At 45.7% G+C, this 25,049-nt stretch overlaps 1 protein-coding gene across 1 annotated transcript in view; it reads right to left on the bottom strand.

The window, feature by feature from the left end:
* Nucleotides 1–25,049, bottom strand: part of SPNS2 (SPNS lysolipid transporter 2, sphingosine-1-phosphate) — a 153,841-nt gene that overhangs the window by 56,615 nt on the left and 72,177 nt on the right. Inside the window, exon 3 of the mRNA XM_077836481.1 lies at nt 9,850–9,986. Within this exon, the coding sequence (XP_077692607.1) occupies nt 9,850–9,986 (137 nt within the window). The remainder of the gene's footprint in view (nt 1–9,849; nt 9,987–25,049) is intronic.

Raw genomic sequence — 25,049 nt, forward strand, 5'->3', positions numbered from 1 at the left:
TTTAAGGAACATTTCCCCCTCCCTCCATACATCCCCTTAACTTTTTGAACAGGGCTGAAATGAACAATGATAAAAATTATTTATGAAGCACTCCCTAGCACTTAGGAAACATTCAAGGAGATAGGACTGACAGACACGCCAGCACCGTACGCAATATGACATCTCGGGTTGTGCACCATCAAGCTCAGCTCTGAGAATCCACAACAGCTGCAGCAGGACAAACAAAACACTGATGTTACGGGTCTCACAAAAATAGAGACCGCTTTAAAAATGTATCCTGGTTGGCAATGAATTAAAAACAAACACACCCACACACACCCACTGAGCTTCCTCGCTGAATAGCTCAATCAAGTCTAAAGGTCTTTCCCCACCAGACAGCTTAAAAGCTGAGACGGGATGACTTTTGCTCCTTGAAATGTCAGTCACCCTTTCTGTAATTGAAGCTGACTGGCAAGCTTTCCCAACTAATAGAAACACATACAGGGACTTGCACAGGGATTTATTTATTCACAGAATGGGACAAAGATACTAAAGACTGCAAAGCTCTTCAGGGCAGGGTCTGTCTTTCTGTTATGTACGTACATTGCCTAGCACAACAGGATCCCACAATTTCAGTTGGAGCCTCTAGCTGCTACCAAGATACAAATAATAAATGAACAATAATCATATATAACTATGTCCATTTAAAGAGACAGGTTCTGATCCTACAACTCCCATAAAGACAGAAGAAGTCTCACTGACTTCCATGGTAGCTGGATCAGGCCAACAATGCGTAGACTTCATGGGGATGTCCTTTACGTGTGCCAAACATTTTTCAATAGCCTAAACATCCAACATCTTCCTAAGCAAAAAGGGGAAATGTATGCGCAAGCGCACAGATGCACAGAGCCACCTCCTCAGGTCCCTACTCCGTTTTTACTCAGTCCTCATGCAGGCCTGTTGAAGTTAACGAGAGTTTGCCAGAAAAAGGATCCAGCCCAGGGCGTGCGCAATTCTCCTCTAGCACAGTGTTCTGTCAGGCTCACCCAGAAGGATGCCTGAGCTCCGATTAGCAATCCTGATGTCTCAGTGCTGGCTGCTGTCTTCATTGCCATGAGCTGGCAGGGGCCATGAAAGCCTTTGCGGCAGCGTGCATGAGTTATGCTTACAGTGATTCTGAACGATAGAGACATCTCCTCTGATTTCAGCATCCACAACATCTCAGGATATTAGACTAGCTAATGAACTCAAGAACAGAGAGCAGCAGACGCACTGTTACGAACAGAGCAGTATTGTGCATGCAGTAAAATCCATTCAGAGTTATTTCAAAGGTTTCAATAGGACATGGTGCCGTTCTGCCCCTACCAGCCAGGGAGCTGATATTCTGAGCAGGCAGTCAGGCTCTCACAGAGTGCTCCAGACCCCCGGCGGGGAGAGGAGAGCCAGCAGAGATGGGAACTGTTACTTGAGAACAGTTGACAGGGACATCCTTTCTGATAATTTTGTCTCCTTTATTTTTTGTAGCAGAAACGAGCTCACCTTCCAATGAACTCTTCTGTCACCTGAGGTGGAACTTCGGGGCTTTGGAGCTACAACTGCACTCGAGACACCTTCATCACCGGCTGTCACGTCTTTGAATGCATCGCACGCTCCTGAATGCACCGACGGGGGTAAGGTGAGGAGAGAACACAACTCCTCCCATGCTAAAAGCAAAGGGGGGGCTGCCCTCCTTCTCCCCAACTTGGGCGAACAGTGCTCCCGCACAGCTCCCTCTCCTCCTCGATTGGTGCTGAGAGCTCCCCCTCCCCTTTCCATCTACTGTAACCACTCAGGAAGGGCCCTGGGGCGAGTAAGGGGTAGAAAAGGAGCACAGGATGGGTGAGAGACACCTGTATGACTCAGAGATCGGCAGAGCCCTCCTGCTTCAGTCAACTCGAACTACTTCATCCCTGTGGTAACTCTTGCATCTTTCCCCCACCGAGCAAAAGTTGAGAGGTTCAGTGGGGTAAGGGCCCAAAGACAGGGTGACCATGACTCTGCGCAGGTCTGGCTTGAGCCCTCTCCCCCTGCGGGGCTGTGGTTGCTGCTCGCCCAAGCCCTCCCTGAGCCTTGAGCAAGGCTGTCACTGCACAAGGTTGTCATTGCTTGCTCAAGCCCTGCCTGGTCCTCTCCCTCCCACATGAGGTTGTCACTGCTCGCTTGCCCCTCTCGCGCCCCGCCCGCCATCTTTTTGACAAAAGAGGATAAAGTCAACTGAAAAAGTCAACAAAAGCAAATGGGACAAATGTCTCGTTTTGGGGGGGAAAAGTCAGGACGGCTGGGACAGGGCTTAAAGAAGGGACTGTCCCGGTCAAAACGGGACGTATGACCATGCTAGTTACTCAAAGCTCAGCCACCCTTATTTGTGCAAACCTCTCAAGCACCGCTTAGCTTGTGATATTCTGGCCAGAGCCAGTCCGAGATTGAGCTGACCCCAGCCAAACTTCTGTGCCTGGAAGCAACAGAAGTAAATGTGAGCCTCTTTCCCTGTCTTCCCCCACCTTTTAAAAAAGTAAGGTTTAGAAGGTGTAGCAGTGGGAGAGAGGAACTGAAGAAAATGGCATTCTCCGGTTCCTTCAGGAATTCTCACACTTCCTGTAAAAATATGCAAGACAGGCTCTGGTTTTGGCACATCTGGGTCTAGTCCTAGCGGGAACCAAGTCGTCAAGAGGCAGCCAGGAAAGTGGAGAGAGAGCTATCTGGCCAAGCTCCAGCTCAACAGGCCAGGTTGAATTTGAGAGAGTTTGGGGTATTAATTGTAGATGAACCAACGTATCCATGACAGCTACCAGAAAGTTCCCCTCTGGAGGAAAGAAACCATCTCTTCCCAGCAGAAAGCATTTGGACAGGACTCTGACACATGTATCTCTTTCTATAGGGTGGGTAAGGTGAGTAGTAGATTTTACTTTTCCCCTGAGCAGTTAAGACTAAACAGACATTTCGTATCATAGGCTCATCCCTGCAAGGCTCTAACTCATAGGTGGCAACATCTGGCCCTCCAAACATTTTAATCCAGCCCTCAAACTCCCACCGGGAAGTGGGATCCAGGGCTTGCCCTGCTCCAGCGCTCCAGCCAGGGAGTGGGGTCGAGATCTTGCCCCACTCAGCATAGCTCCCGGAAGCAGCAGCTTGTCCCCCATCCAGTTCCTATGCGTAGGGGCAGCCAGGGGCCTCCGCATGCTGCCCCCACCCCAAGCACTGCCCCCGCAGCTCCCATTGGCTGGGAACCGCAGCCAATGGGAGCTGCAGGGGTGGCAGCAGCGAACAGGGCAGCGCGCAGAGCCACCTGGCCACACCTCCGCATAGGAGCCGGAGGAAGGACATGCCATTGTTTCTGGGAGCTGCTTGAGGTAAGTGCTGCCCAGAGCCTACTCCTCTGCCCCCTCCTACCCTCTGAACCCCTTGGTCCCAGCCCGGAGCACCCTCCTGCACCCCCAACCCCTCATCCCCAGCCCCACCCCAGAGCTTGCACCCCAGCCCCCAATTTTGTGAGCATTCATGGCCCGCCATACAATTTCCAAACCCAGATGTGGTCCTTGGACCAAAAAGTTTGCCCACCCCTGCTCTAACACCAAGCTGTGGCTACCAAAATACTGCTGAGCCAACTTACAGCCCTTGTCCATCAGCACCTGAATTACTCTTAGCACAGATCCATTGAACAGCTGTGCAAACTGACAAGGATCTAATGTTAGTCCAGGGACCAGGTACAGCACAGCCACAGCTCCCAGACTCCAGATACAAAACTGCATTGGGAATCTATTTTGCCTGCCCTCTGAAACAGACTTCAGCTTGTATACAATGGTACACAACCATTCCATCAATGCAATGAGACTTCAGCGAAAACATCCAGTCCCCTTTAGACCTACAAAAAGATGGCCTAGTGCTTTTAATTTTGCTTGTTTCAGCTTTTAAATCTCAGTATTTATTTTATTCAATAGCACCTAACACACATTATTAGGTATACATTTTATGAGGCAACAGATGCCAGAATGCTGTAGAGGGCTTGAGATTTTTCTTTGCTTCCAAGGAACCTCAGTTTTATTTTTTTACACTGAGTAATTTTCCTTGTCTCTTTTATCTCTCCTTGAACTAAAAGGACCTGAAGTAAGCCAGGCATGTTTCAAAGACATGATTTTATGAAGCACTGAACTCTCAGACGAATTTTTGCTTTGGCTGATATTTTGTTCCACGAGGGGTTGTTTCTTCCCTTTTTTCAGGGCCAAATTCAGAGTGGACGCACACAACAAAGGTACCTAACAGTAAGTCTGTATAATTTACCTGCAGAGGGAGAAGAAGCTGGGTTGATTCTGTCTTAGATATTTTTATAGCATCTGCCCTACTACACCATAAGAGCATTTAAGCACTGAACCAACCAACAGGAGGGTGCTGGAGGCTGGAAGATACAAAACACCTTGTTTTATCTCACAGCCCTCTGTTGGTTGCTCTTCCTGCTCCGACCTCTTCTTCCCTCAGCATTTAATTCACACAGACTTACTGATGTGCAATTTACACCAGCTCCAAACTGCCATCACCTCTGAAAATAGCCCATTAATTTTCTGCCAAGTCAAAAACAGTTTGAGCCTCATATCAGAAGAGCAGTCCACAGCCTCAGGGCCAGGCACAGATTATAAAAAGAATTTGTGGCCCCTGTGCTACCTGAGCCTCCAGAAGTAGATGTGATCCAGCAAATCCTTCTTGGGTGCTAAGCTAAGTAATAACAGGCAGGTAAACAATCCTCGAATCAATAGAGCTGAAGTTTGCTCCTCCAGGTGTTCTAGCTTGTTCCCCCATTCAACCAGCTTTGTCACAACCTTATCTGGGTTGAGCCTCGTTTATACATAATCCCCTTTCATCCTGAAGGAGCCCCAAATGCTTAACTACACACACACACACACACACACACACCCCACACTGGGATCATTTTGCCCATCTCTGAAGTACAGCCACCATTAAGGAGAGGTGAGCTTTACTCAAGCCATGTGTACGGGAAATATCACAGCACTGTGAGATACTGAAAGCACTTTGCAAGCTTTCCACGCCTATGCACCTCCTCACTTTAAGAAATCGTAGCTGTCTGCCCACCAGAGAGCTGATTACTGGACCTTAGTGTGAAGAGAGGTGTGGGAGGCCACCACGAGAGGGGGAAAAATACAACTCTTCAAGGCTTCCCCAGAGACAGAACTCTGGACAGATGAAGCAACCATGAGAGCTATTAGCCTGACTAACAGAGACAATCACGGGGTCCCAGCAGCCACATCCAAACACTCAGAAGATCCAGCACATTCTGGTTACTCCTGATAACTAAGTGGCTTCAAGGTGAAGTTATTTAGAAAGAGAACAATGGAGCAATCACAGGTTTATATGGCCTTTTGATGAAACACCATAAGGCAAGGCAGCCCAGCGAGGATCAGCCCCAGATATATAGGGCAATCACACCTATGATTAATCAAAACACCATCCAAAAAGACGACTTGACTTTTGCCATAGTCATTAATCAGTGATGACAGTGTCGGGCAAGGGGGCTGGAGAAATATTCACCTCTTCATGTGGAATGAAAATATAACGACTGGAGCCATGTTTTGGTAGAGGAGCTCTGTGGGGCCTCTTGTGCGCAGTAAGCACCTGAATGAATCGTTTGCCTTTGAGCCCCATGACAGCTCACTCAGGGTTTTAAGTCTGCATGTTGTCATTTCATTACTGAGTCTGCACCAATACCCTGAAGGGGTTTTCCTCAGATAGATACTCACCAAAATGCCAAAAATGGTTTGCTGGTGAAACTGCTATGTCGTGCACATACACAGGGACAGGACTCCTTAAAGGCCAGGCACAAAGGACTTGAATTTTTACTGGGTGTTTGCACGTGCGAAGTACAGGCACAGGTACAGACTTGTTTAATTCTGGGCAGGGAGTTGAACCAAAACCGAATCGGTTTAAACCAGTACTGAACCTGAACTATACTTTTGTCCTACTTGCTGAACCTCAACTGGAACTGAACTGGGGTGCTGGGTTACCACTTCAAATAAAGGTCCGGCATTTTTAAGCGCAATATTTTAGAACGCTACTGTGATCTTGTTTTCAACAAGGCAACAAAAATAACAAATAGGTACATGGTGGCTACCAGAGAGGCCTGCCCTGGTATAATGAGATGAGAATGAGAAGAAAACAAGGCCAGTCACAAGAGCAGGGAGGGAGCGAGGAAGCTTAGGAGCTGCCTGCACACCACATGAGGCAGCAGGAGGCCCCAGAGATAGATGGACCATCTCTGAGACACCCTCCGGAGGACAGAAGTGGTGGAACGCTTCCTGGTCCCAGAAGTTAACAACAACTCTTCCAGCCCAGCTCCCCAGCCCTTCTCTTCTCCCCCTTAGATTCCCTCCTCCCACCCACCCCCAACCCCAGGGGCAGCTCCTCCCTCTAGTTCCCACACTTGAGGCACGACCCATGCACCAAACTCAGATTTATCCTCTCAAGGAATAAACATTAGAAAATGTTATTTTAGTTTTCTCAAACAAACTGTTCATAGAAAAAAAATAATTATGCTTATTTGACAGCACAAAAGCACTAGGAAAACTCATGTAAAGTTAAAGTTCATAAATAAATGGCCAAAAAGCAAAATAGTTTCAATTTTAAGTTTCAGCTCTCCTTCTTGAGTTTACTTCCACTGAGATCGAAATTTGATCTGAACTGGCTGAAACTGATAACCGAGCCATTTGAAGAAAAAAAAAAATCAGAACTAAACCTGAACACACTGAACCTGAATCAAACCAAAATAACCACCAGTTTGACTCCCTGATTCTGGGCATGCACAAGTGGAGGCAGATCGGAGGCTGATCTGAACATTTATCCATGTATAAGGAGCTTGCTAACTGCTTCCTTTATGTCCAATTTTCAGTCAGCAATCAATATTTATGAGGCAGACCCCATAAACGCCCTTTAACAATCCAGTGGCCTCATTTTTCATGGGAGCTGTAAAGTACTCAGCACCTCTGAAAGGCACGCCCCTTGTATTTACAGTTAACATGGTAAATACCATGAAACCACAGGGATAGGTGCTTAGTAGTGTTATTCATGACATTGTGGTAGCATGCACCATGCAGTCAACACTTTCCGAACAGAGAATGGCAATTTACTATTTTCACTGAAAAGCTATTGTTTCTTGCCTACTTCAGTATTTCTGCTGTCACCACATAAAGGAGTTTTCTATGCTGTATTTCTATGGGCTCAGGCTGTGCCAACTTGCTGCTTCTCGACGGGTGTTTTCATGTCCACATGAACGTGGGCAACCTCCTCTGCTAACAGTAGATTTGCTGCTGCTTTTATATAAACCAGTGAAGGGATATTTATATTTTAAACCACCATCCCCTCCCACTATCACTTCTCTCCCTTCTTTAAGAACCACGAGTGTTTTCTCCTTAAGCTAACGTTAGAAGTCAAAGATCATAAGCTGGGAAGCTACTGTATAAATAAAAACTGCACTTCCTCTTCTCTGACCTCTTGTCATCGCTATTTCAAAGAGTCACCTTGTGCAAGCTGGTGTGACTCGTCTGTTAGATTTCAGATTCCTGCCCAGGAGAGAGAAGTGGCAGCAGGACTGTTTTCAGTATGACCCAGGATCTCTGTCCTGTTGCTGCAGCCCTCTGATATATTGGTTAAAGAATGTCCTCCCACTGGCTGTAGAGTCTACGCTGGAGGTGGATCTCATGGCTTACAAGAAAGGTTTATGGTAAAGCTGAAGATCACAGTGGACCTTGGGCAGGGAATCAGAAATGACCCAGAACTTTTTCAGAATTTGGGGTTGTTTGGATCCAGGGTTTTGGTTTCGGCCCACATCTAGTGGTGTCTGCAATCCAGAAGGAATGAGTCTGTACACACAACATATTCTCCTAAAAGAAAAGGAGTCCTTGTGGCACCTTAGAGACTAACCAATTTATTTGAGCATGAGCTTTCGTGAGCTACAGCTCACTTCATCAGATGCATCTGATGAAGTGAGCTGTAGCTCACGAAAGCTCATGCTCAAATAAATTGGTTAGTCTCTAAGGTGCCACAAGGACTCCTTTTCTTTTTGCGAATACAGACTAACACGGCTGTTACTCTGAAACATATTCTCCTGTTACTTGATGTTTAGAGTTGTATCCTTGTTTTACGGCAGCACTCACTCTTTCTTAGACTAACAATAATCCCACATCCACACTGAGCTAAAAAAGCCTTTCACCTGTTGTTTCACCTGAAAAGCCTTTCACCTGTTGGCTCTTCATGAAGGGTTTAATGGCTTAACTCTGTTGCCATGTTCTCTGTGGCTTACAACAGAGGGGTGACAACAATAACTACCTTTTTGCTATAACCACAGTTGCTTTCACAGCATGTTTCCAAAGAAAACCAAAAGAAACCTGACGTCATTCCAGATGGGAAGCGTTCTCTCTCCACTAAGAGTGCGGCATAACTGATTTTAAACAAGAGCAATTTGCTGGTGTAGAAGAGTATATCTACACTGCAATGAAAAACCTGCAGCACCGAGTCTCAGAGCCCGGGTCAATTGACTCAGGTCAGCAGGGGCTTGGGCTGTTGGGCTCAAAATCGCAGCACAGATGTTCCTGCTCAAACTGGAGCCCAGGTTCTGATGGGGGGCAGGGGGGGGAGAGAGAAGGTCTTGGGAGCCCAGCCTCCAGCCCGAGCAGGACACCTACACCGTTATTTTTAACCCTGCAGATGGCGCCACCTGGGCTCTGAGATGTGGCTCCACGGGGGGTGTTTCTTTGCAGTGTAGACGTTACCCTAAAGACTTCTACGCTTGGCCCTATGATTTATGGGGGCTTAGAAATGCCATCCTATCCAAGTGGATGTCAAGGTGAGCAAATCACAGGTGTGACTTCCACCACTTCCACGGATGGTGGTGGCAACCTCTGTATTAAAAACAGCACAGCATGCTTGTCATCCTTGGGGTGTGACCACAGCACTGCAACCTCTGGAATGCAGCTGAACCAAGAGGATGAATGGCTGATCCCTAGGGAAATCCATCTGCGGCTCCCCTAGCTGTGATTTATCTCTCCAGGAATGCTGCCACCTGCAACAATTAAGCTTCCTCTGTGGTATAATTTAAATGAGAGGATTCTTTTCTCAAGCACTCCCAAGCCTTTGTTGTTTTGCAGTATCCTTGACAAGCAAGAAAACAAACAGACTGACATAGCCTCATTTACTGTAGGCTGAAACTGGGAGCATTGTGAAACGTATCGAAAGCTATCTTTGACTTTCCAAAATTAGGTGAGCCTGAGGATCCTATCATCAATTCCCAGAGAGATAATTTAATAGAGAAAGGAGCTGACGCTGTACTAATCTAAGTCCTATTATTCACCTTCACTGCCTTTCAGGGAAACTGAGCCAGGGTGGTTACTCAAAATCTGTCTCTAAACTCCATCTGCCCAGCATTTTGCCATTCTATATAATCTGTTCAAGCAGAGTTAATGATAACTTACCATGGTTTGTGCAAAGAGGGGGCAAAAGAACCAATATTTAATTATGGATAGGTTTTTTTGGTTCTGTAAACTCTCCCTTAAAATAAAGCTTACACATCAATTTGAACATGTGTCTGTATCTGCTTCCCCTGGGATGTTTAGGCAATTCACATGACCAGGGAAGAACACACTTCGCTTTCAAACAGACATGTGACCACAAACATTAAATACTTTACTACACAATACCCTGCCACACATACATCAACGGGGCATCTCATGTCCCTATACACTGTGGTGGGGAGTTTGGAACAGGATCCCATTACATTCAGTACACTATGCGGAATGCCTTTGCTTATAATCCCGGACCCCACGCAGGTCTTACTTGCTCAGTGATGAAGGAGCTTGAAAAGGTGATAGCTGACCAGAAGAAGATCCCACAGCTGAGGATGATCTTCCTGTTGAAGCGGTCACCAAGGTAACCAAATATAGGTGCTGCCACCATGAAACTACAGATGAAAACTGCAGAGGGGAGAAAAGCAGGGGGGACATTTAATAAACATCAGGCAAAAATATGAAAACTAATTTTCTTCAAGCCAAGCCCTCTGGAAAGTAGTTCCGCCTAATTAGATGTTCTGCAGCCCGGCTTACCAAGTTAGGCAACCCAATAGGCTTTCAGAAAGCATAGTGTCCATAAGCAAACAGACTTCTCATTACCAGAGAAAATTCAGACCAGTGAACTTGGGTTACCTTTTACAACACTAACACCCCTCAGATCTGCTGCAAGTTTACAATTGAGGGATGGACGAAACAAGGACGGGATAAATCAAGAGCCTCTGCTCAAACCTCAACAAGAAGCGGACACAAAGGTTTGAGAGCATTCAGATATAGTGTATAGATGCTGTCCATCTCAGCACAGACCCTGGGTGAAACACCCCATGGAGACTCACCCTTAGTAGCAGCCTTTTAATGCAGCACTGAGGCAGCGTGAGAGGTGTTTTCACTACCATTCCCCTAGCTGCACCTGCGTTTTCACTACCATTCCCCTAACTGCACCTGCTGTGTGGCTCAACAGAGGGCTCCACCCTCCAGTTCACTCACCAGGACCTCAAATCACTTTTCTTTAAATTTTTGCCTGACCCAGCATGATATACACCAGGGAGTAACTATTCCACTACAGGGGATAGTTTTGACCTATAAGGCCCTAAATGGCGTGGGACCTCTTTATCTGAAAGATTGCCTTTCTCCACATGCCATTCTGACTCAGTTACAGTCAGTTGAGGTACCACTCAAATAAGGTAGGAGGCAGCTGGCAGAGTATCCTCTGCCAGGACTTCTCAGCTTGGGAGCTCATTCCTCCACCTGGCTCCAAAATAGTACTTGGGTCTTGCCCATGTTAGATCTAGGGACACCACTATATACACCTAATGTAGGTGCACTTAAACTAGTTTACACACTGCTTGTGTCAATTTGGCTAGTAAAGAGACTTATGTTAAAATCTATACAAGCAAGGTTTAAACCAGCATGTGTCTATATTCAGGATTTGCACTGGTGCAACTACAGTGATTTTTACATCATTGTAGGCACACCAGTACAATTCTTCTAACACAGTGTTTCTCAACCTTTTGGATACCAGGGACCACCTTGCTGCCTTCCTAAACTGTATCAGGGAGACCTCATGGACCAGTTGTTGAGAAACACTGTTAAAAGACCCTAGTTTATTGACGTCCAGAGCATGCTGCAAGGCCCATGTATCCCTTGAGCTGACAGAAACTCGGTATGGTCTGGTGGCAAATTAGAGAGACTAGAAATATGTATTAAGGGTTATAAAATCATATTAATTATTGGGTGGCTCCTGGCAGGCAAGGTGGGTTTCTGGCATTGTTTATTTGTAGCGTTCTATTTTTAAAATGCTAAGAGGAGACTGTGGAGCAAAGTACAAGTACTCCTTCTGATGAAATGTGTGTTTAAACAAAGTAATTAAGGGATTTTCATGGTAATAGGAGATAATATCCTAAAAAATGTGTGTAATGTTGGACCCTGGGAAGCTGTTTTAGAAGATATATGTGTATCTTTTTACATACTAAAATTCCAAAACCTTCAAATAAAACAATACATGTATGTCAGTCAAACTCCATATTTTGCAATCCCATACAATGGTACTTTATATTTTATCTCAACTTTTTATATTTCCTGTAGTAAGCAACATCACAACGCAAACATGTATCATGTATGTAAATAAAATGAAGGAGTAATTCAAAGATAGAAAACCTAGATAAAAAAGAAATAGAAGTTCAAGATTATACCCATGTTCCTGTTTCACTTGTAGTGACAAGCCACAACTCTGCTATATGGACAATATACAAAATCTCACACTGGATACATGGAGCCTAGTTTGGCAGTCCCTGCACAAGCAGAACTCCCAGTGAAATGTTCTATTTTTGATGGAATAAGCTCTTTTCACCAGTAGATCACAAAGTGCTTTACAAAGGGAAGTCAGGATCATTATCCCCATTTTACAGATGAGGAAACGGAAGCATGAGCAGGGTCATGGTTTGCCCAACATCACCCAGCAGGCCATAGCCAGGAATAGAACTCAGGTCTCCCAGTCCACTGCTCTATCCACTAGGCCATGCCAGCTCCATAAAAGGAGAGCAGGATAAGACCTGTAGCTACTAGGATTATCAGGCAGTGCTACTCCTACATTGCTATAGTACATGGAAACACACTTTCATGTGTAGCTCACGAAAGCTTATGCTCTAATAAATTTGTTAGTCTCTAAGGTGCCACAAGTCCTCCTTTTCTTTTTGCGGATACAGACTAACACGGCTGCTACTCTAGAAGGTAGCAGTGTGCTGACTGTAGTTCCAGGTTGAGTGACCCTTTCGCTTGGAATCACACTGTAATTCATTCATCCCAGATTCAGAAAGTCTGCCATTTTTATTCAGACAACAAAATAGAAAAAACTGAAGCAAGCATCCAAAGAAACCTCAGCCCTGCATTTCACTTGATTCAGGTACCGAACAGCCTCATCAATCCACCTCTGGGGCATTTAGGGCCTGATCCAAAGCCCACAGAAGACTGGGACTCACAAGACCTGAATTGTATTCCCAGCTCTGCCACTGGCTTGCTGGACAACCTTGGGCAACTTTTTTCTATTGGCTGTAATGAACTCTGGATCACACCCCTAACATCTACTTCCAGCATCTGCGTACAAGCAGAAGATGAGATCCTACGTGCATTCAAATATCCTCTTCCCAACTCACCCAACATCTCCCAGTTCCACACCAATAAATAACATTTTCCTTGCTACTCATGGGTCCCTGGGGGAACATGATGTTGGCAAATTCTCTTCTGAACCAAGCTGAGAGCTCTCTCACAGGTAAAGAGCTGAATTCACAGCTCCACAAAGGAGTAAACAAAGGGACAACAGAACCTAATAAATAATAGATAGCTGAATAAAGCTGTCACAATAATAAATTTAATTTGCATCAGATTATTTATGACCCAAATATGCATCAAAGCACTGATTGATTCTTAAGCAAATGCAGAAAATTATGGCTATGTGATCTGTCAAGCGGATCTGCCTGTTAGATGTGTGTCCCACAAATCAATTTTTGCGATTGCTCCTGTATATGACAGATGAGGTTCCTGAGCAGGACAGACAGGTGCAAACACAACAAAAAGTGAGTCTACACAACTTACAAACTAGGACAGGAAAGCAGAGGAGAATGAATCCAGGGCACCTCACTGGGCAGAAGGGAAACCTGAGTTACTGTTCCAGATCTGTGTCTCACTCTGGATCCTGGCCCAGGTCTCAGTGCTAAGTAAACCTCATGGCAGGAAGGATTTTATCCCCCACACAGAGTTACCGCGAGGTTATTCATTAGGCAGAGGGGGAACATGAGGGTAAAGGAAGATCACTGGTCTGTAACACAAAATAAAGAGCTCAGCTCTCATGCTAGCCCCTCCTCATTTCTATTTCCCCCTCCAGCCCCTCTCCCCTTACACAACAGCTTTCACCTCAGCCCACCACACTGCAGCCACTGAGTGTCTATATTAGAGAGAGGACAGTGACAAAGAACCACCATGAGACAAATGTCATTTCATTACCCTCCTCCCAATGAGCAGCTGCTCTTTCCATTTGCACTTCCTGCCCTTTCAGAATAGAATTAACTGCTGAAAAGAGAGAAAGTGAGATGGCACAGTGCCAGGTACCCACTGAGGTTCAGGATAAGCTGCTCAGGAGGTACAATGGGAATGTCAGCGCAAACCCATAGAGGAGAGGGGTACAGGTAATGTGGGTTCACAGCCATTATGTAGGCCGAGAGGTGAAGGACCTAAAACAGGGCCAAGCAAAGCAGCCAACGCTCAGCTCCGGGATGGAGTTGACGTGCGCATCAGCAGAAGCAAAGCAAGCCTCTGAGGAGCGGATGAATAAAAATACATTTAATAAATGCCTCCCAGAGGAAGGCTCTTTTAAGCACAGGCGTTTTCGAAAAGGGAACGCATTTGTCTTTATCCCTCCTTCTACATCACAACTAAACTAAAATGCCTACTGTGGTGAAAACACAGGAAGTGTCTAATTGCCTAAACAGGATGGCTCCGTATCTATTTCTGCCTCTGAATGCCTGACCCACCCTGAGACAGGTGGGCTGGCACTCCCAGCAATCTTTCCATATGTGGTTGGAATTATAAAAATTATATCTTTGAAAAACAAAAAGGTAAAGCATCCTCTCTGGGCTCCATTGCCTACTTCATGCACCGTTGCCCCCGAGTGCTCGTTCAGTCATTTTGGCCAGCAAGCTGCCATTCAACTCACGCGTTCCTCCCTCAGGAAATAACCAGCTGCCCGTTTGCCCAGTAGAAAACAAAAACCCTAGATACTTGAGACAAAGGGCGGGAGGGAGAGAAAGGAGTGGAAGTGCAGAATTTAGTGTCTTATAGCCATGAAATCCTCCTGGAACTAGACCCATTGTTTTCCCCCAACCCCTCAGTAGAGATTTGACCCCTGTTGTTGCACCCTGTAATGATGGCCCTAAAAGAACCTGCTGGTGAGAACAACCACCATCAGCTTTCCACATCCTCACTCTATTCCAATAGCACTGTCTGCTTTGCCACACTTGCTCCCTCCCTTAGGATGGACCAATCCTTCCAGGCTTGTGGGGGCCACAATAGCAAGTGCTCTGTATGACAGAGGGGAAGATGGGGTTCTACCAAAGGAACCAGGCAGAAGCTTTTAAAAAGCTGCTTGGCTCCCACTGCATCTGCCAGAAATAAAAACTCCAGCCAGGCTGTGATTTAACCCTTACAAGGGTTGTTTTTCCATCGGGGATCATTTAAAAAGGCTCCATTTCAACTAAAAATAGTTTTCTTTCTCCGAGCAGGGATGTTTCTTATAAAAAGTGGCCACTATGTTAGAACACTGAATCAGCATGGAGCTGTGTATTTACCACTAACTGAGTGCTGATAGTACACGTGGCTCTCTGGAAGGCAAAGCCAGACAGCCTCTGCCCCAAGGGACATGCAATCTAAACAGAAACAGAGAAGACAGATGCGCTGTGAGGTTGTTAATATTTTCCCAAGAACAGCATATTTCTAAACAATGGTATTTTTTTTTCCCCAAGAACAGCACATTTCTGAACAATGGCACCTTTCTGGGCTCTGATAATATTCAGATATATACAAGCACAATCTTTCTCTGCACCTGCAATGGCAAATAAAGTTCTTACCATCTACACAGCCAGCCCCACTGTCTGGAGGACACTTCTGTTGAATACTGCATTATTAATGGTTGCTTTATTGGTATAATAATATCACTTAGCACACACAGCACTTTTAATCGCAAAGCACTTTTCAAAGGAAGCTGAATATCATGAACTCCATATACAAGATGAGGAAATTAAGATCCGGAGAGAGGGGAAGGGACTCGCCCAAAGTCATCCAAGAGGTCAGTGGCATAGCCAGAAAGAGAATCCAGATCTCCAGAACCCCAGTACAATGCCCTACCCTCCACTGAACTGTACCTAGATGGGAAGGTGAATGAGTAATGCTAATTCTTCCCAGGGCAAAGTCTAAGTTTTTAACCCTACGATCACAACTACTGAGAAGAACTTTTATTATAGCACCAAATGCAGGACTGGCTACTCCACAAGGAGTGTGCTCATCCTGTGGTACTGCACACAGCTGTCCTCGATACATGAGGGGTCGAACGTGGCTTTCTTGCCATGAACGGGGGGGTTCTGCTCGCTTGGCAAGCCGAAGCAGTCTATCATCCTTAATCATTTTGCTCACACATTTCATGCATCCTTCTCAGCAGCATCCTTATGAATGAAGGGAGAACTGCACTCACATGTGAGATGCCAATGCATTAATACAATCAGAACCAATGATACAGCCTCCTACATCAGAGTTCAGCCTCCACTCCATCATGACCACAAACAATTTGATTACGGTAATATTGTCATGTAAATCCCCATGATCATTATGTTTTACTATTTTCCTAGCTTCGCAGCCAGTGGCTGGATCATGCCAAACAAAAACAAATAAAAGCCATGAGATGGGCCGATTTGAGACAATGAGACAGATTTCACAGGTCAGAGATCTGTAGGGGTTGGAGGCCGATTCAAACCATGCCATCAATCATATGCTGAGTATGCATGCTGTATATTGACAATATTGAGACAGCACTGCAGGGAAAATGCACTAAATTGATCTCAGCATCTCCAGAATGGAGCAGAGGCCAAAATCAGCTCGGGAATCTAATCAACGTTTCATCCTTGTGTACTCTGAATTCTTAGCATACTAATAAGAACACATGGACAGTGGGAGCCATTAAAAGTGAGATACTTCCCACTCACAGCAATTACATTTACCATAGTCTTCCTCTAGCTCTGTGCGAGGTAGGACATTCCAGAATACGTTTCCCTGTGCTGCTGTGTGTGCATGTCCTTCAGACACTCTATATACTGCTAAGGGACTATGGGATAGCTGAACAGATTTTCCCACAATACACTGCTACAAAACATTGTTAGGAAGCACAGTCAGCGTGGCCGCACACACACAATTGACATGTAGTTACGCTGAGAAACAGGCTTCTGTACAGACCTCTCTCAAACTGTTCACTGTCACAGGGTCCAATGGTTGTCACGATCAGGGTCCTGAATGCACAGCTTTCCCAACAAATTCATGACTCACTGAGCTTCTAACAATACTGTCTACAGGGAAGGATCAAATACTAACAGCTCCATCCCTCTTGATCACTTCAGAAACTGGGTTCTTCCAGAAAATAGTTTCCAGGCTCCCAGCAAAGGATATCCTGAAAGTAGACTCTGTGTACCTTAGCTACCATGAATAATTGCTTCTGTGGGAATTGCTGGGAAATCCACTCCTCTTGGAAACAGAAGAGCAGATAAAAATAGCTAGAGAATCAATGCAATAGCATATTAACATACCAGTGCACTGGGAGAAACTGTGCTAGGCAAAAGGTATCCAAAGTCAAGTGGGTAAAAGGATGAGCTACAAGCTAGCACCACCTCTTACAGGAACACAAGATGTACTCGAAATTGGAGCAGACCAACAGTTCATCAACTCCAGGATCCTGCATTAGTGGGTATCTGATACTTTAAAGGTAGACAACACCCCCAGGCCAATTGTGCAATGCTATACAAGGGGGGGAAAGATTCCTTCCAGCCCCCAGTTTATAGTTTGTTTACCATTTTTTGTAGCAGGTCATGATTGCTCAAGAAAAATTACTCATCAATAAAATCAAGGCTTAAAGAATCAACTCAAATAATATAACCATCCACTACCAGCCAGAAGGCTCAGAGATAAGAGATTGTGCACAAAACAACATAAACAGTAGCAAAAGCCTATAAAGCACTACCCTGACAGCATTTAGATTTTCTGAAGAGCCTTTTATAGAAGCAAGATGGAGGATAAGGAGAGGTCATGACATTGATTAGTAAGAGCTGGTTACAGCCAACTAGCTGTCAAAAGGTGGCTTTGCTCGTCATTGTTACTGGTGGGTTGAGACAGGCAGGGACTATGCCTGCAGCCAACAGGACATTACCAGAGGGAGAAAGAAGGGGAGGAGGAGTGTGTGTTTTCTGGTGGTGCTACCCCGCTCAGCATCACTCCTGTGCTGCTTGGTGAAGTAAAGACTAAAAACATGGCTGCTGTTTACAGCATTTGTTTGCCACACTTGCATCAGTGAATTTCTAAGCTAGCCACTGAGCTAGGGTGACCAGAGGTCCCGATTTTATAGGACAGTCCCGATTTTTGGGTGTTTTTCTTGTATAGTCTCCTATTACCCCCACCCCGTCCCGATTTTTCACATTTGCTGTCTGGTCACCCAACACTGAGCTGGGATTTTTCTGCCCCAGAAGAGCCGCGTGACAGGTTTTCCCTGATGAACGAGGAGGATTTAAAATGTCTGCCCCATTGGGATAAATCTCCTTCTGCCAGAAATAGTGTGTGTGTTTGGGAGAGAACTAAACAGAGTTTAACATTTTGGTTTAGGTCCCAGTCGGATCCTAGAAGAGCAGAGGCAGCAAAATGGTGGGCTAAGAGGATATAAACTGCAATTTTTTGAAATATTTCCAAACATCGAGAAGGTCTGAACAAAGTTTCAGTATGGTCCTGAAGTTACCAGAACCCATTCATTCACCTGTAGTCAGTGAAAAGAAAAGGAGTCCTTGTGGCACCTTAGAGACTAACCAATTTATTTGAGCATGAGCTTTCGTGAGCTACAGCTCACTTCATCAGATGTCAGTGAGCCATCTCTATTTTGCCTAACTCCTCCCTAAACAAAAGGAAGCACTAGAAGTCCAAGATCACTTACTGAATTCAATGAGATTTGGATCAGACAATTTTTTATTTAGAATCAACTGAGATTTTTAAACAGTGAAAACATTTCTACCATCAATATGTTTTATTAAAGCTTCTAAAACACAACAAAAGCACAAAATTAAAGTTTGCAGTGTTTCTTTAACATAAAACCTTTGTACTGATTAGGTTTAGGAAGACAACATTTCATCAACATAGTAGATTCAATCAGCTGAATTAGCAAAAGGTTTACATGTATGTCTACTGAAATGTACGCAGAAGAGTAAGATTTCTGGAGGCTGTTTTGTGGTTGACAAAGTTGTAATTCCAAAAGCTCAAAACAAACACACAGACCCCTCTTTTGCTACTGTAAAGTAATAAGTTCCCTTGTCAGGCAACAGAAGTTTCCTTCCCTTCGGATTTCTCTCTCTCTATTTGATTTAACTTGGCCTGATGATTTGAGAACTTTGCAGATTAACACAGTGGAGTAAGATAGCAAGTCATCCCTTCACAAACACAGCCTCAACACACACAGAACGTGTCTCGTGGGTTTATTTGCCATTGCGCAATCTTGTTAGGGATAATCTTGTTAACTGAACCAACCGATTAGAATGGATTTGCATCCATTTTGGTCAATGCTGAATGAGAACAGAAGTCCCAGAAGTACAGAGTCTGGTCGATAACTTTGCAGCACTGAAACATTCTCAGATACGTTTATACAGGATTGGTTTTGCTTTAGCACGACTGCTATACGCTTAAATGAGACTGATTGCTGTTCTGGAAACAGTTGCTGACTGAGAAAGTTAAAGAAGGCCTCATTTGAAAAATATACCAGTTCTCTCCCTTCCTTTGTGCTCCATCTGTCTATCCTTCTAAGAGGAATTCAGGTCATACAATGTATGTCCCCATCCTGATGAGAGCGCTAATTCCACATAAAACCCAAAAAGAGCAGAAGGCAGTGTTTCATGAGTACCATGCGGTGGGATGAGCAGGAGGATAGAATTTTCATTCCCAGGCTTTGGGTTAGAGAGAGATGTCTGGAAAAAAACACTAAACAGTCACGAAAATTGATTATTTTATCCCTCTCTCTCTAGCAGAAATATTTTCCCACTGTATCTATGACACAGCACGCACATGGCTGTTGCGTTCACTGCAGCCCCAATGAAACAAGGCCAAAATAATCTGAAATAGCTAGTGATTTTGGGGGCTGAAACTGAGATGCCTGAAAAGGGCCTCAGTGCCTGCACTCTTAGATATAATCAGGCCCCTATTAGGTGTCTCAAGTTGGCCATCCAAACACTGAGGATCCAAAATCACTAGTCACTTCTGAACAGTCTTGGCTCAGGGCTCCATTGCAAGTGTCAGGAGTCAGACTTCAGAAAGAATGGTAATGTACAACAGCTCATTCTGGCCTTACAGGGTGCAGAGGATGTCACTCGGCTGTGAAGCCCCACGCTGCAAATTTTGGTCACACCAGCTGCAAGTCTCTTCTTAGCCAATGGGTATTTTAAAACCAGCCACTGCCACCCGGAAGCCTGCACTATCATTTGGTAGAAGATTATCCCTCAAGCCTGGTTTCCTATGGCAGAAACAGATGTCCATGTGCTATGCACCTCTGCCCACTCAGCAGTGTCATCATGGGTGTATTACAGCAGCAGGGTGGAAAAAACCCAGCATGTAAGGAAGAAAAGAAACAGAAAGAAAATTGACTTCAGGGTCTAAAGGAGAAGGAGCCAATAGAAATGCCTTCTGTGCTCCTGACCAGGACTCTGGAACAAGTCAGTCCTGATGGTTTCAGGAGAATCCGTCCCAGGCTTTATACAGGAAATATTGCCTGTCAAATGAGGGTTTGATTAGATCTCTATAGCCCTCTAGGCCAAGCAGGGTACAGTCAAAGCTACTAGCTCTTAAGATCTGACCTTGTACTCCATATGCAGGCAAATTTCAAATGACTTCAATCAAAAGTATTCCTATCTGAGGAGTACAGAATTGGGATTCAAATGCAGGCCAAATCGTGACCCTCTGGGCCAAATCCCAGATTTCCATAGGGGTCGGGGGTCTGTTTTGTGTACGTAAAATCATCCCACCTCCTGGAGGCTTCTCTGTGACTGCAACAACAGCCTCCAGGCAGCTTCATGGCACCAGCTAGACCAGTGAATGTGAGTAGCACAGATTTGTTTGCAAGACCTCCACCTCCACTGAGAAGGAATACAGGCAGCAGGCAGCGAAAGAAGCTGCTGAGACACATACCACTCTGGAGTCAGGATCCCCCATCAGCCCAGCTGCACCAGCCTGACCAGCCTGTAGGTCACTGGCAGGATCTGGTCTGATATTAACTGAAGGTGCCCACAGACCTTGGACACAGCATGGCTCAGTTGGGCTTTTAGTTAATACACCCAAAGATTTTTGCTATCTGTATTTAATTTGGTGAGGGTCAAAATAGCTGGTTTTTATTTAACAGCAACATTTCCCTACAGCAGGGAAGGGGGAGGAAGGGGACTGTTAACTTGTATTGCAGACTAGAGCCTATAAAAGGGCACCCACTGCCCTGCTCATTGAAGGGTGGCAGGGAAAGAATTTCAGATGGAGATTTACTGCTTGGGACACTCCACTCCGGCTCCAATATAGCACATTTCCCCAATTCAGAACAACAGGGAAACCCCTTGTCTGCTCCTATGGCACATGCCCGCCCTCTCTCCCACCTCCGGCACTGCTGCCTTGCTTTTGATTTTTACCCCTTGTATTGATTTGCAGAAGGGCAGGCTGTGCTCAGATTGAGCTCAGCATTAATCAGTTCAAACCTAGGTGCAGGAGTGCTGCAGGCAGAAAGTCCAACTGGAACATGGGGTCAGGGTTTTGGCGATGGCAAGTTGTGGTAACTTCCCATCTGTGGGAGGTGCAGAGCAATCAGAGGCCAAAACTGCCCAAAGTGTAAATTGCATTGGCTGGGGACAAAGCATGGCCAGCACATGTAGTGATTCCTGGGCCCAGAAAACCACTTAAGCATATGCTTAAATTTAAGTACGGAACTGGGATGATTTCATTGCTTAAAGTTAAGCATGTCTGTGCTTCAAGAGCTCTGCTAGATCAGTGCATACTCCTATGGAGCCCTCTGGTAGAATTAAAGCTGCCCCGAGGAAACCCCAAGAAGGCAGTAACAGAGCCTGTCTTCCCTGAAGGTCAAGTCCCCCCATTAAAATGTGTAGATCAGGAATTCTCAAACTTCATTGCACCGTGACCCCCTTCTGACAACAAAAATTACTACATGACCCCAGGAAGGAGGATTGAAGCCTGAGCCTACTGGAGCCCCACCGCCCTGCACGGGATGGGCCCAAGCCCCGCCACCTGGGATGGGGGTGGAGGGCGGAGCCCAAACCCAAGGGCTTCAGCCCCAGGTCGGGGACAGTAACCTGAGCCCCACTCCCCAGGGCTGAAGCCTTTGGGCTTTGGCCCTAGGTGGTGTGGCTCGGGCTTTGGCTTCAGCCCCAGGGCTTGGGCTTTGGCTCTGGCCCTGAGCGGTGTGGCTTGGGCTTTTGCTTTAGCCCCAGGCAGCAAGGCTCGGGCTTTGGCTACAGCCCCAGAGCTCAGGCTTTGGCCCCACGCCCCAGCAAGTCTAAATACCGGCCCCAGCGACCCAATTAAAAGGGGGTTGTGACCCACTTTGGGCTCCCGACCCACAGTTTGAGAACTGCTGGGACTCTAGCTGGTTTAAGTTATAGGTCCCTATGTCAGCCAGAGTGAGTCAGGTCTATCCCCTTGTTGTATCCCTAGCAATCACCACTGTGCTAACTCTTCCAGACCAGACAACCATAAGTGCCATTAAACCATCCCAGATGCTCAGTGGCACAGACCAGAGCTTGCCAGCAAAGATGGCACAAAGCAGCATCTCTCCTTCGCAGAATCATACCACGCCAATATCATTGGAACCTGGTGCACAGGAAAACGTGATGTTTCCTGATCCTAATTTTTATTTTTTTACCATAAACACCAAGTTGACATTTCCCCCTTTCCAATGAATCACTAGTTCCATTTCTTGCCCCAGTAACACATCCCAATTCCAGATCATGTCCTAGTTTGCACTAAGTTATTCCGCCTCAGAACAAAAATCAGCCCCAATACCTGCTTTCTGCAGTAAGCAGAAAACAGGAAAGAGAGAGCGAAAATACACCATAAAAACACAGTGTATTCCGAGTAAATCCTTTGCTACTTTTAGCTCACCAATAGCAGCAACTTCCTAACAACAACGTTACAATAGAAAGTACAAGAGCTTCTCATGCCATGGTTGCTAATGGAAACCTGCTAAAAGAAACATATTCTTATCCCAGGGCTTGAATTCAGGCTCTGGGTTTTAAAAAAATAAACTCACATGTAAATATCTTTTCCCCACTGGGGGGGGCTTTTATTGTAATGGGCTCCTGGGAGGGTTCTGGCTGCACTTACAAAGCTGGAGAAATGCTGTGATGCTTGGACTTGTGCTTTAAAATATCCTGTCTGAACAACAGGGACACACTCCAGCAAACGGCTCCATGGCAGCCACTGCAGTGCAAAGCATGATGGGAAAGCTAGGCTTCAGTTGCTGTCCCACAATGCCCTCTCCCCCTATGTTCACCCAAAGCAGTTAGAGACTGCTGGGGACCCTGCAATGCTCAGCCCCACGCAGGGTGGCTCTCATGGACACGGGAGAGGACGACACCGACAGTGGCAGATTCTCTGTTGTGGAGAAGGCTCCCACAGCGCCCCAATCAGAGCTCCTGTCACACCACTCATGCCTCTCTGCTGCTGTTTTACCCTGACGTGAGTGCTGCTGCCCCCCTGGTAACTGGTCTCCCGGTTACCATCCCCTGGTTCTTTAGGGGGCTGTTTTACTGGCTGATGTGGGATGTGGCAGAGTACCTGCTCCCTATTTTGGGGGAAAGATACCCTGCTTACATTTTCATTATGTCACTGGCACCCAGACAGAACAGCGATGGACACAAGTACTTCCTACTCCCATCTGGCAGTGAGAGGAGCGAGATGCTAGGTTTTGCTGAAGCTACTGATCTAGTGGGGTTAGGTAGCCAGGAGCTGCTCTCACTATCTTTCCAGCACAGCCTGTATTTGGGGTGAGGTCCTGCTACTGTACCAGAACAGCCAGAACTGTGGGAGCGAGGGCTTTACTACATGTTCTGGGCACTGCGTGAGTAAGGACAGCAGGGTGAGTGAACAGGAAATGCTCCACTATGGGGTGAGATGCTTAGAACTTGCTCTAGCTCCTACTTTCACATTATCCAAAGGAGCACTGCTGTGTGAGTTTCAGAGTAACAGCCGTGTTAGTTTGTATTCGCAAAAAGAAAAGGAGTACTTGTGGCACCTTAGAGACTAACCAATTTATTTGACCATAAGCTTTCAAATAAATTGGTTAGTCTCTAAGGTGCCACAAGTACTCCTTTTCTTTTTGCTGTGTGAGTGTTTGTCCTGCATGAAGGATAAGGAATGGCATTCGCAACATACTTTTCTACACATGCAAATGAAAATGTGCAGGGTTTGAAAGCAAATTCCTTCACACGGCTCTTGTGTAAAATTCTGACCTTTTCAATCAAAGACATGTACGTACATGTGCAGCAGAGAACTCTAACAGCTCCAGAAACAATAGGCTATTAAAAAAAATGAATCTATGAATATGTTTTAAAACACAGATAACGTCTTTGCAAACTGTGACCAACTTCCTTCACTGAAGTTAATTCAAATCCCTGTGAACTTCTGAAGAGATACCACAAGACCAGGAGTGACTCTCTTGCTTCTCATTCTTTAGGGGAAGGAAGACATTTGTCAAATTACATTGGAATTCAATGGGTGGTAGGGGGGCAATGTATTATTATACTCCACATCTGAACATAGCCATTATATGAACAACATACCCCCATATCTCAATGTCTGTACTTTGACCCGTTAGACTTTTACCCCCAATTGGGGAGATTGCAGATTATGTATTCCTTATGCACCCGTTCCTAAACCGAATTTCGCACCCCTTGATAATCTGTACCTTATTCCTTGATAACCAGAAACTTCTATGCTTAAACTCTGTACCGTTTTCTTTTTACTTCAACACCTGGCAGCTAAGGCCTCAAAAGGATATTGGAAACCTCTGATCTTTATTCACCTCCCTCTCCTAAACTGGGCAGTGCATGGGCATGGGGTATAACTCTGAAAATCATGCCATCAGCAGCTTTATGATAATTCGGTTCTTTAGGAATACAAATCACTGTGGAATGGGAACACACTTTGCTTAATACCCGGGATTTTGTCTCTCTTCTTTACAAGTGATTTTTTTTTTTAACTGCTAGTGAAAGATGCCAGGCTGACAAAGGGCTCCCTACACCCCCAGTTCATTGAGAGAAATCACACATAAATTTCCTCACGTTGGCCTTACCGGTAGGGGAGTACGTTCCAGGGATGAGAGGGGATTTCAGACTCCATTGCCCCGTTCAATGGCCTGCCTCTGCGGCCATCAAGCAGGAGAGTCAGTGCCCAGTGCAATTACAGTTTTTGTGATATGAATGCCTCCTGTCCATTAGGAACTGGACCAAGAACACGCTCATTTCACAGAAGCCATCTAGTCCAGTGATTAGCGCCAATTGCTTCAGAGGAAGGTGCAAGAAACCCTGCAGTGGGCAGTTACGGGATAGCTTGCCTTCAGGGAGCTTCCTCCTAAAAAACACTTTAGTTATAGGCTGGGTCATGCTCTGAAGCAAGAGGGTTTACATTACTTCCAAAAAACTC

The sequence above is a fragment of the Eretmochelys imbricata genome, chromosome 17 (genome assembly GCF_965152235.1).
Source record: "Eretmochelys imbricata isolate rEreImb1 chromosome 17, rEreImb1.hap1, whole genome shotgun sequence".
In the NCBI taxonomy this organism is placed as follows: domain Eukaryota; kingdom Metazoa; phylum Chordata; order Testudines; family Cheloniidae; genus Eretmochelys; species Eretmochelys imbricata.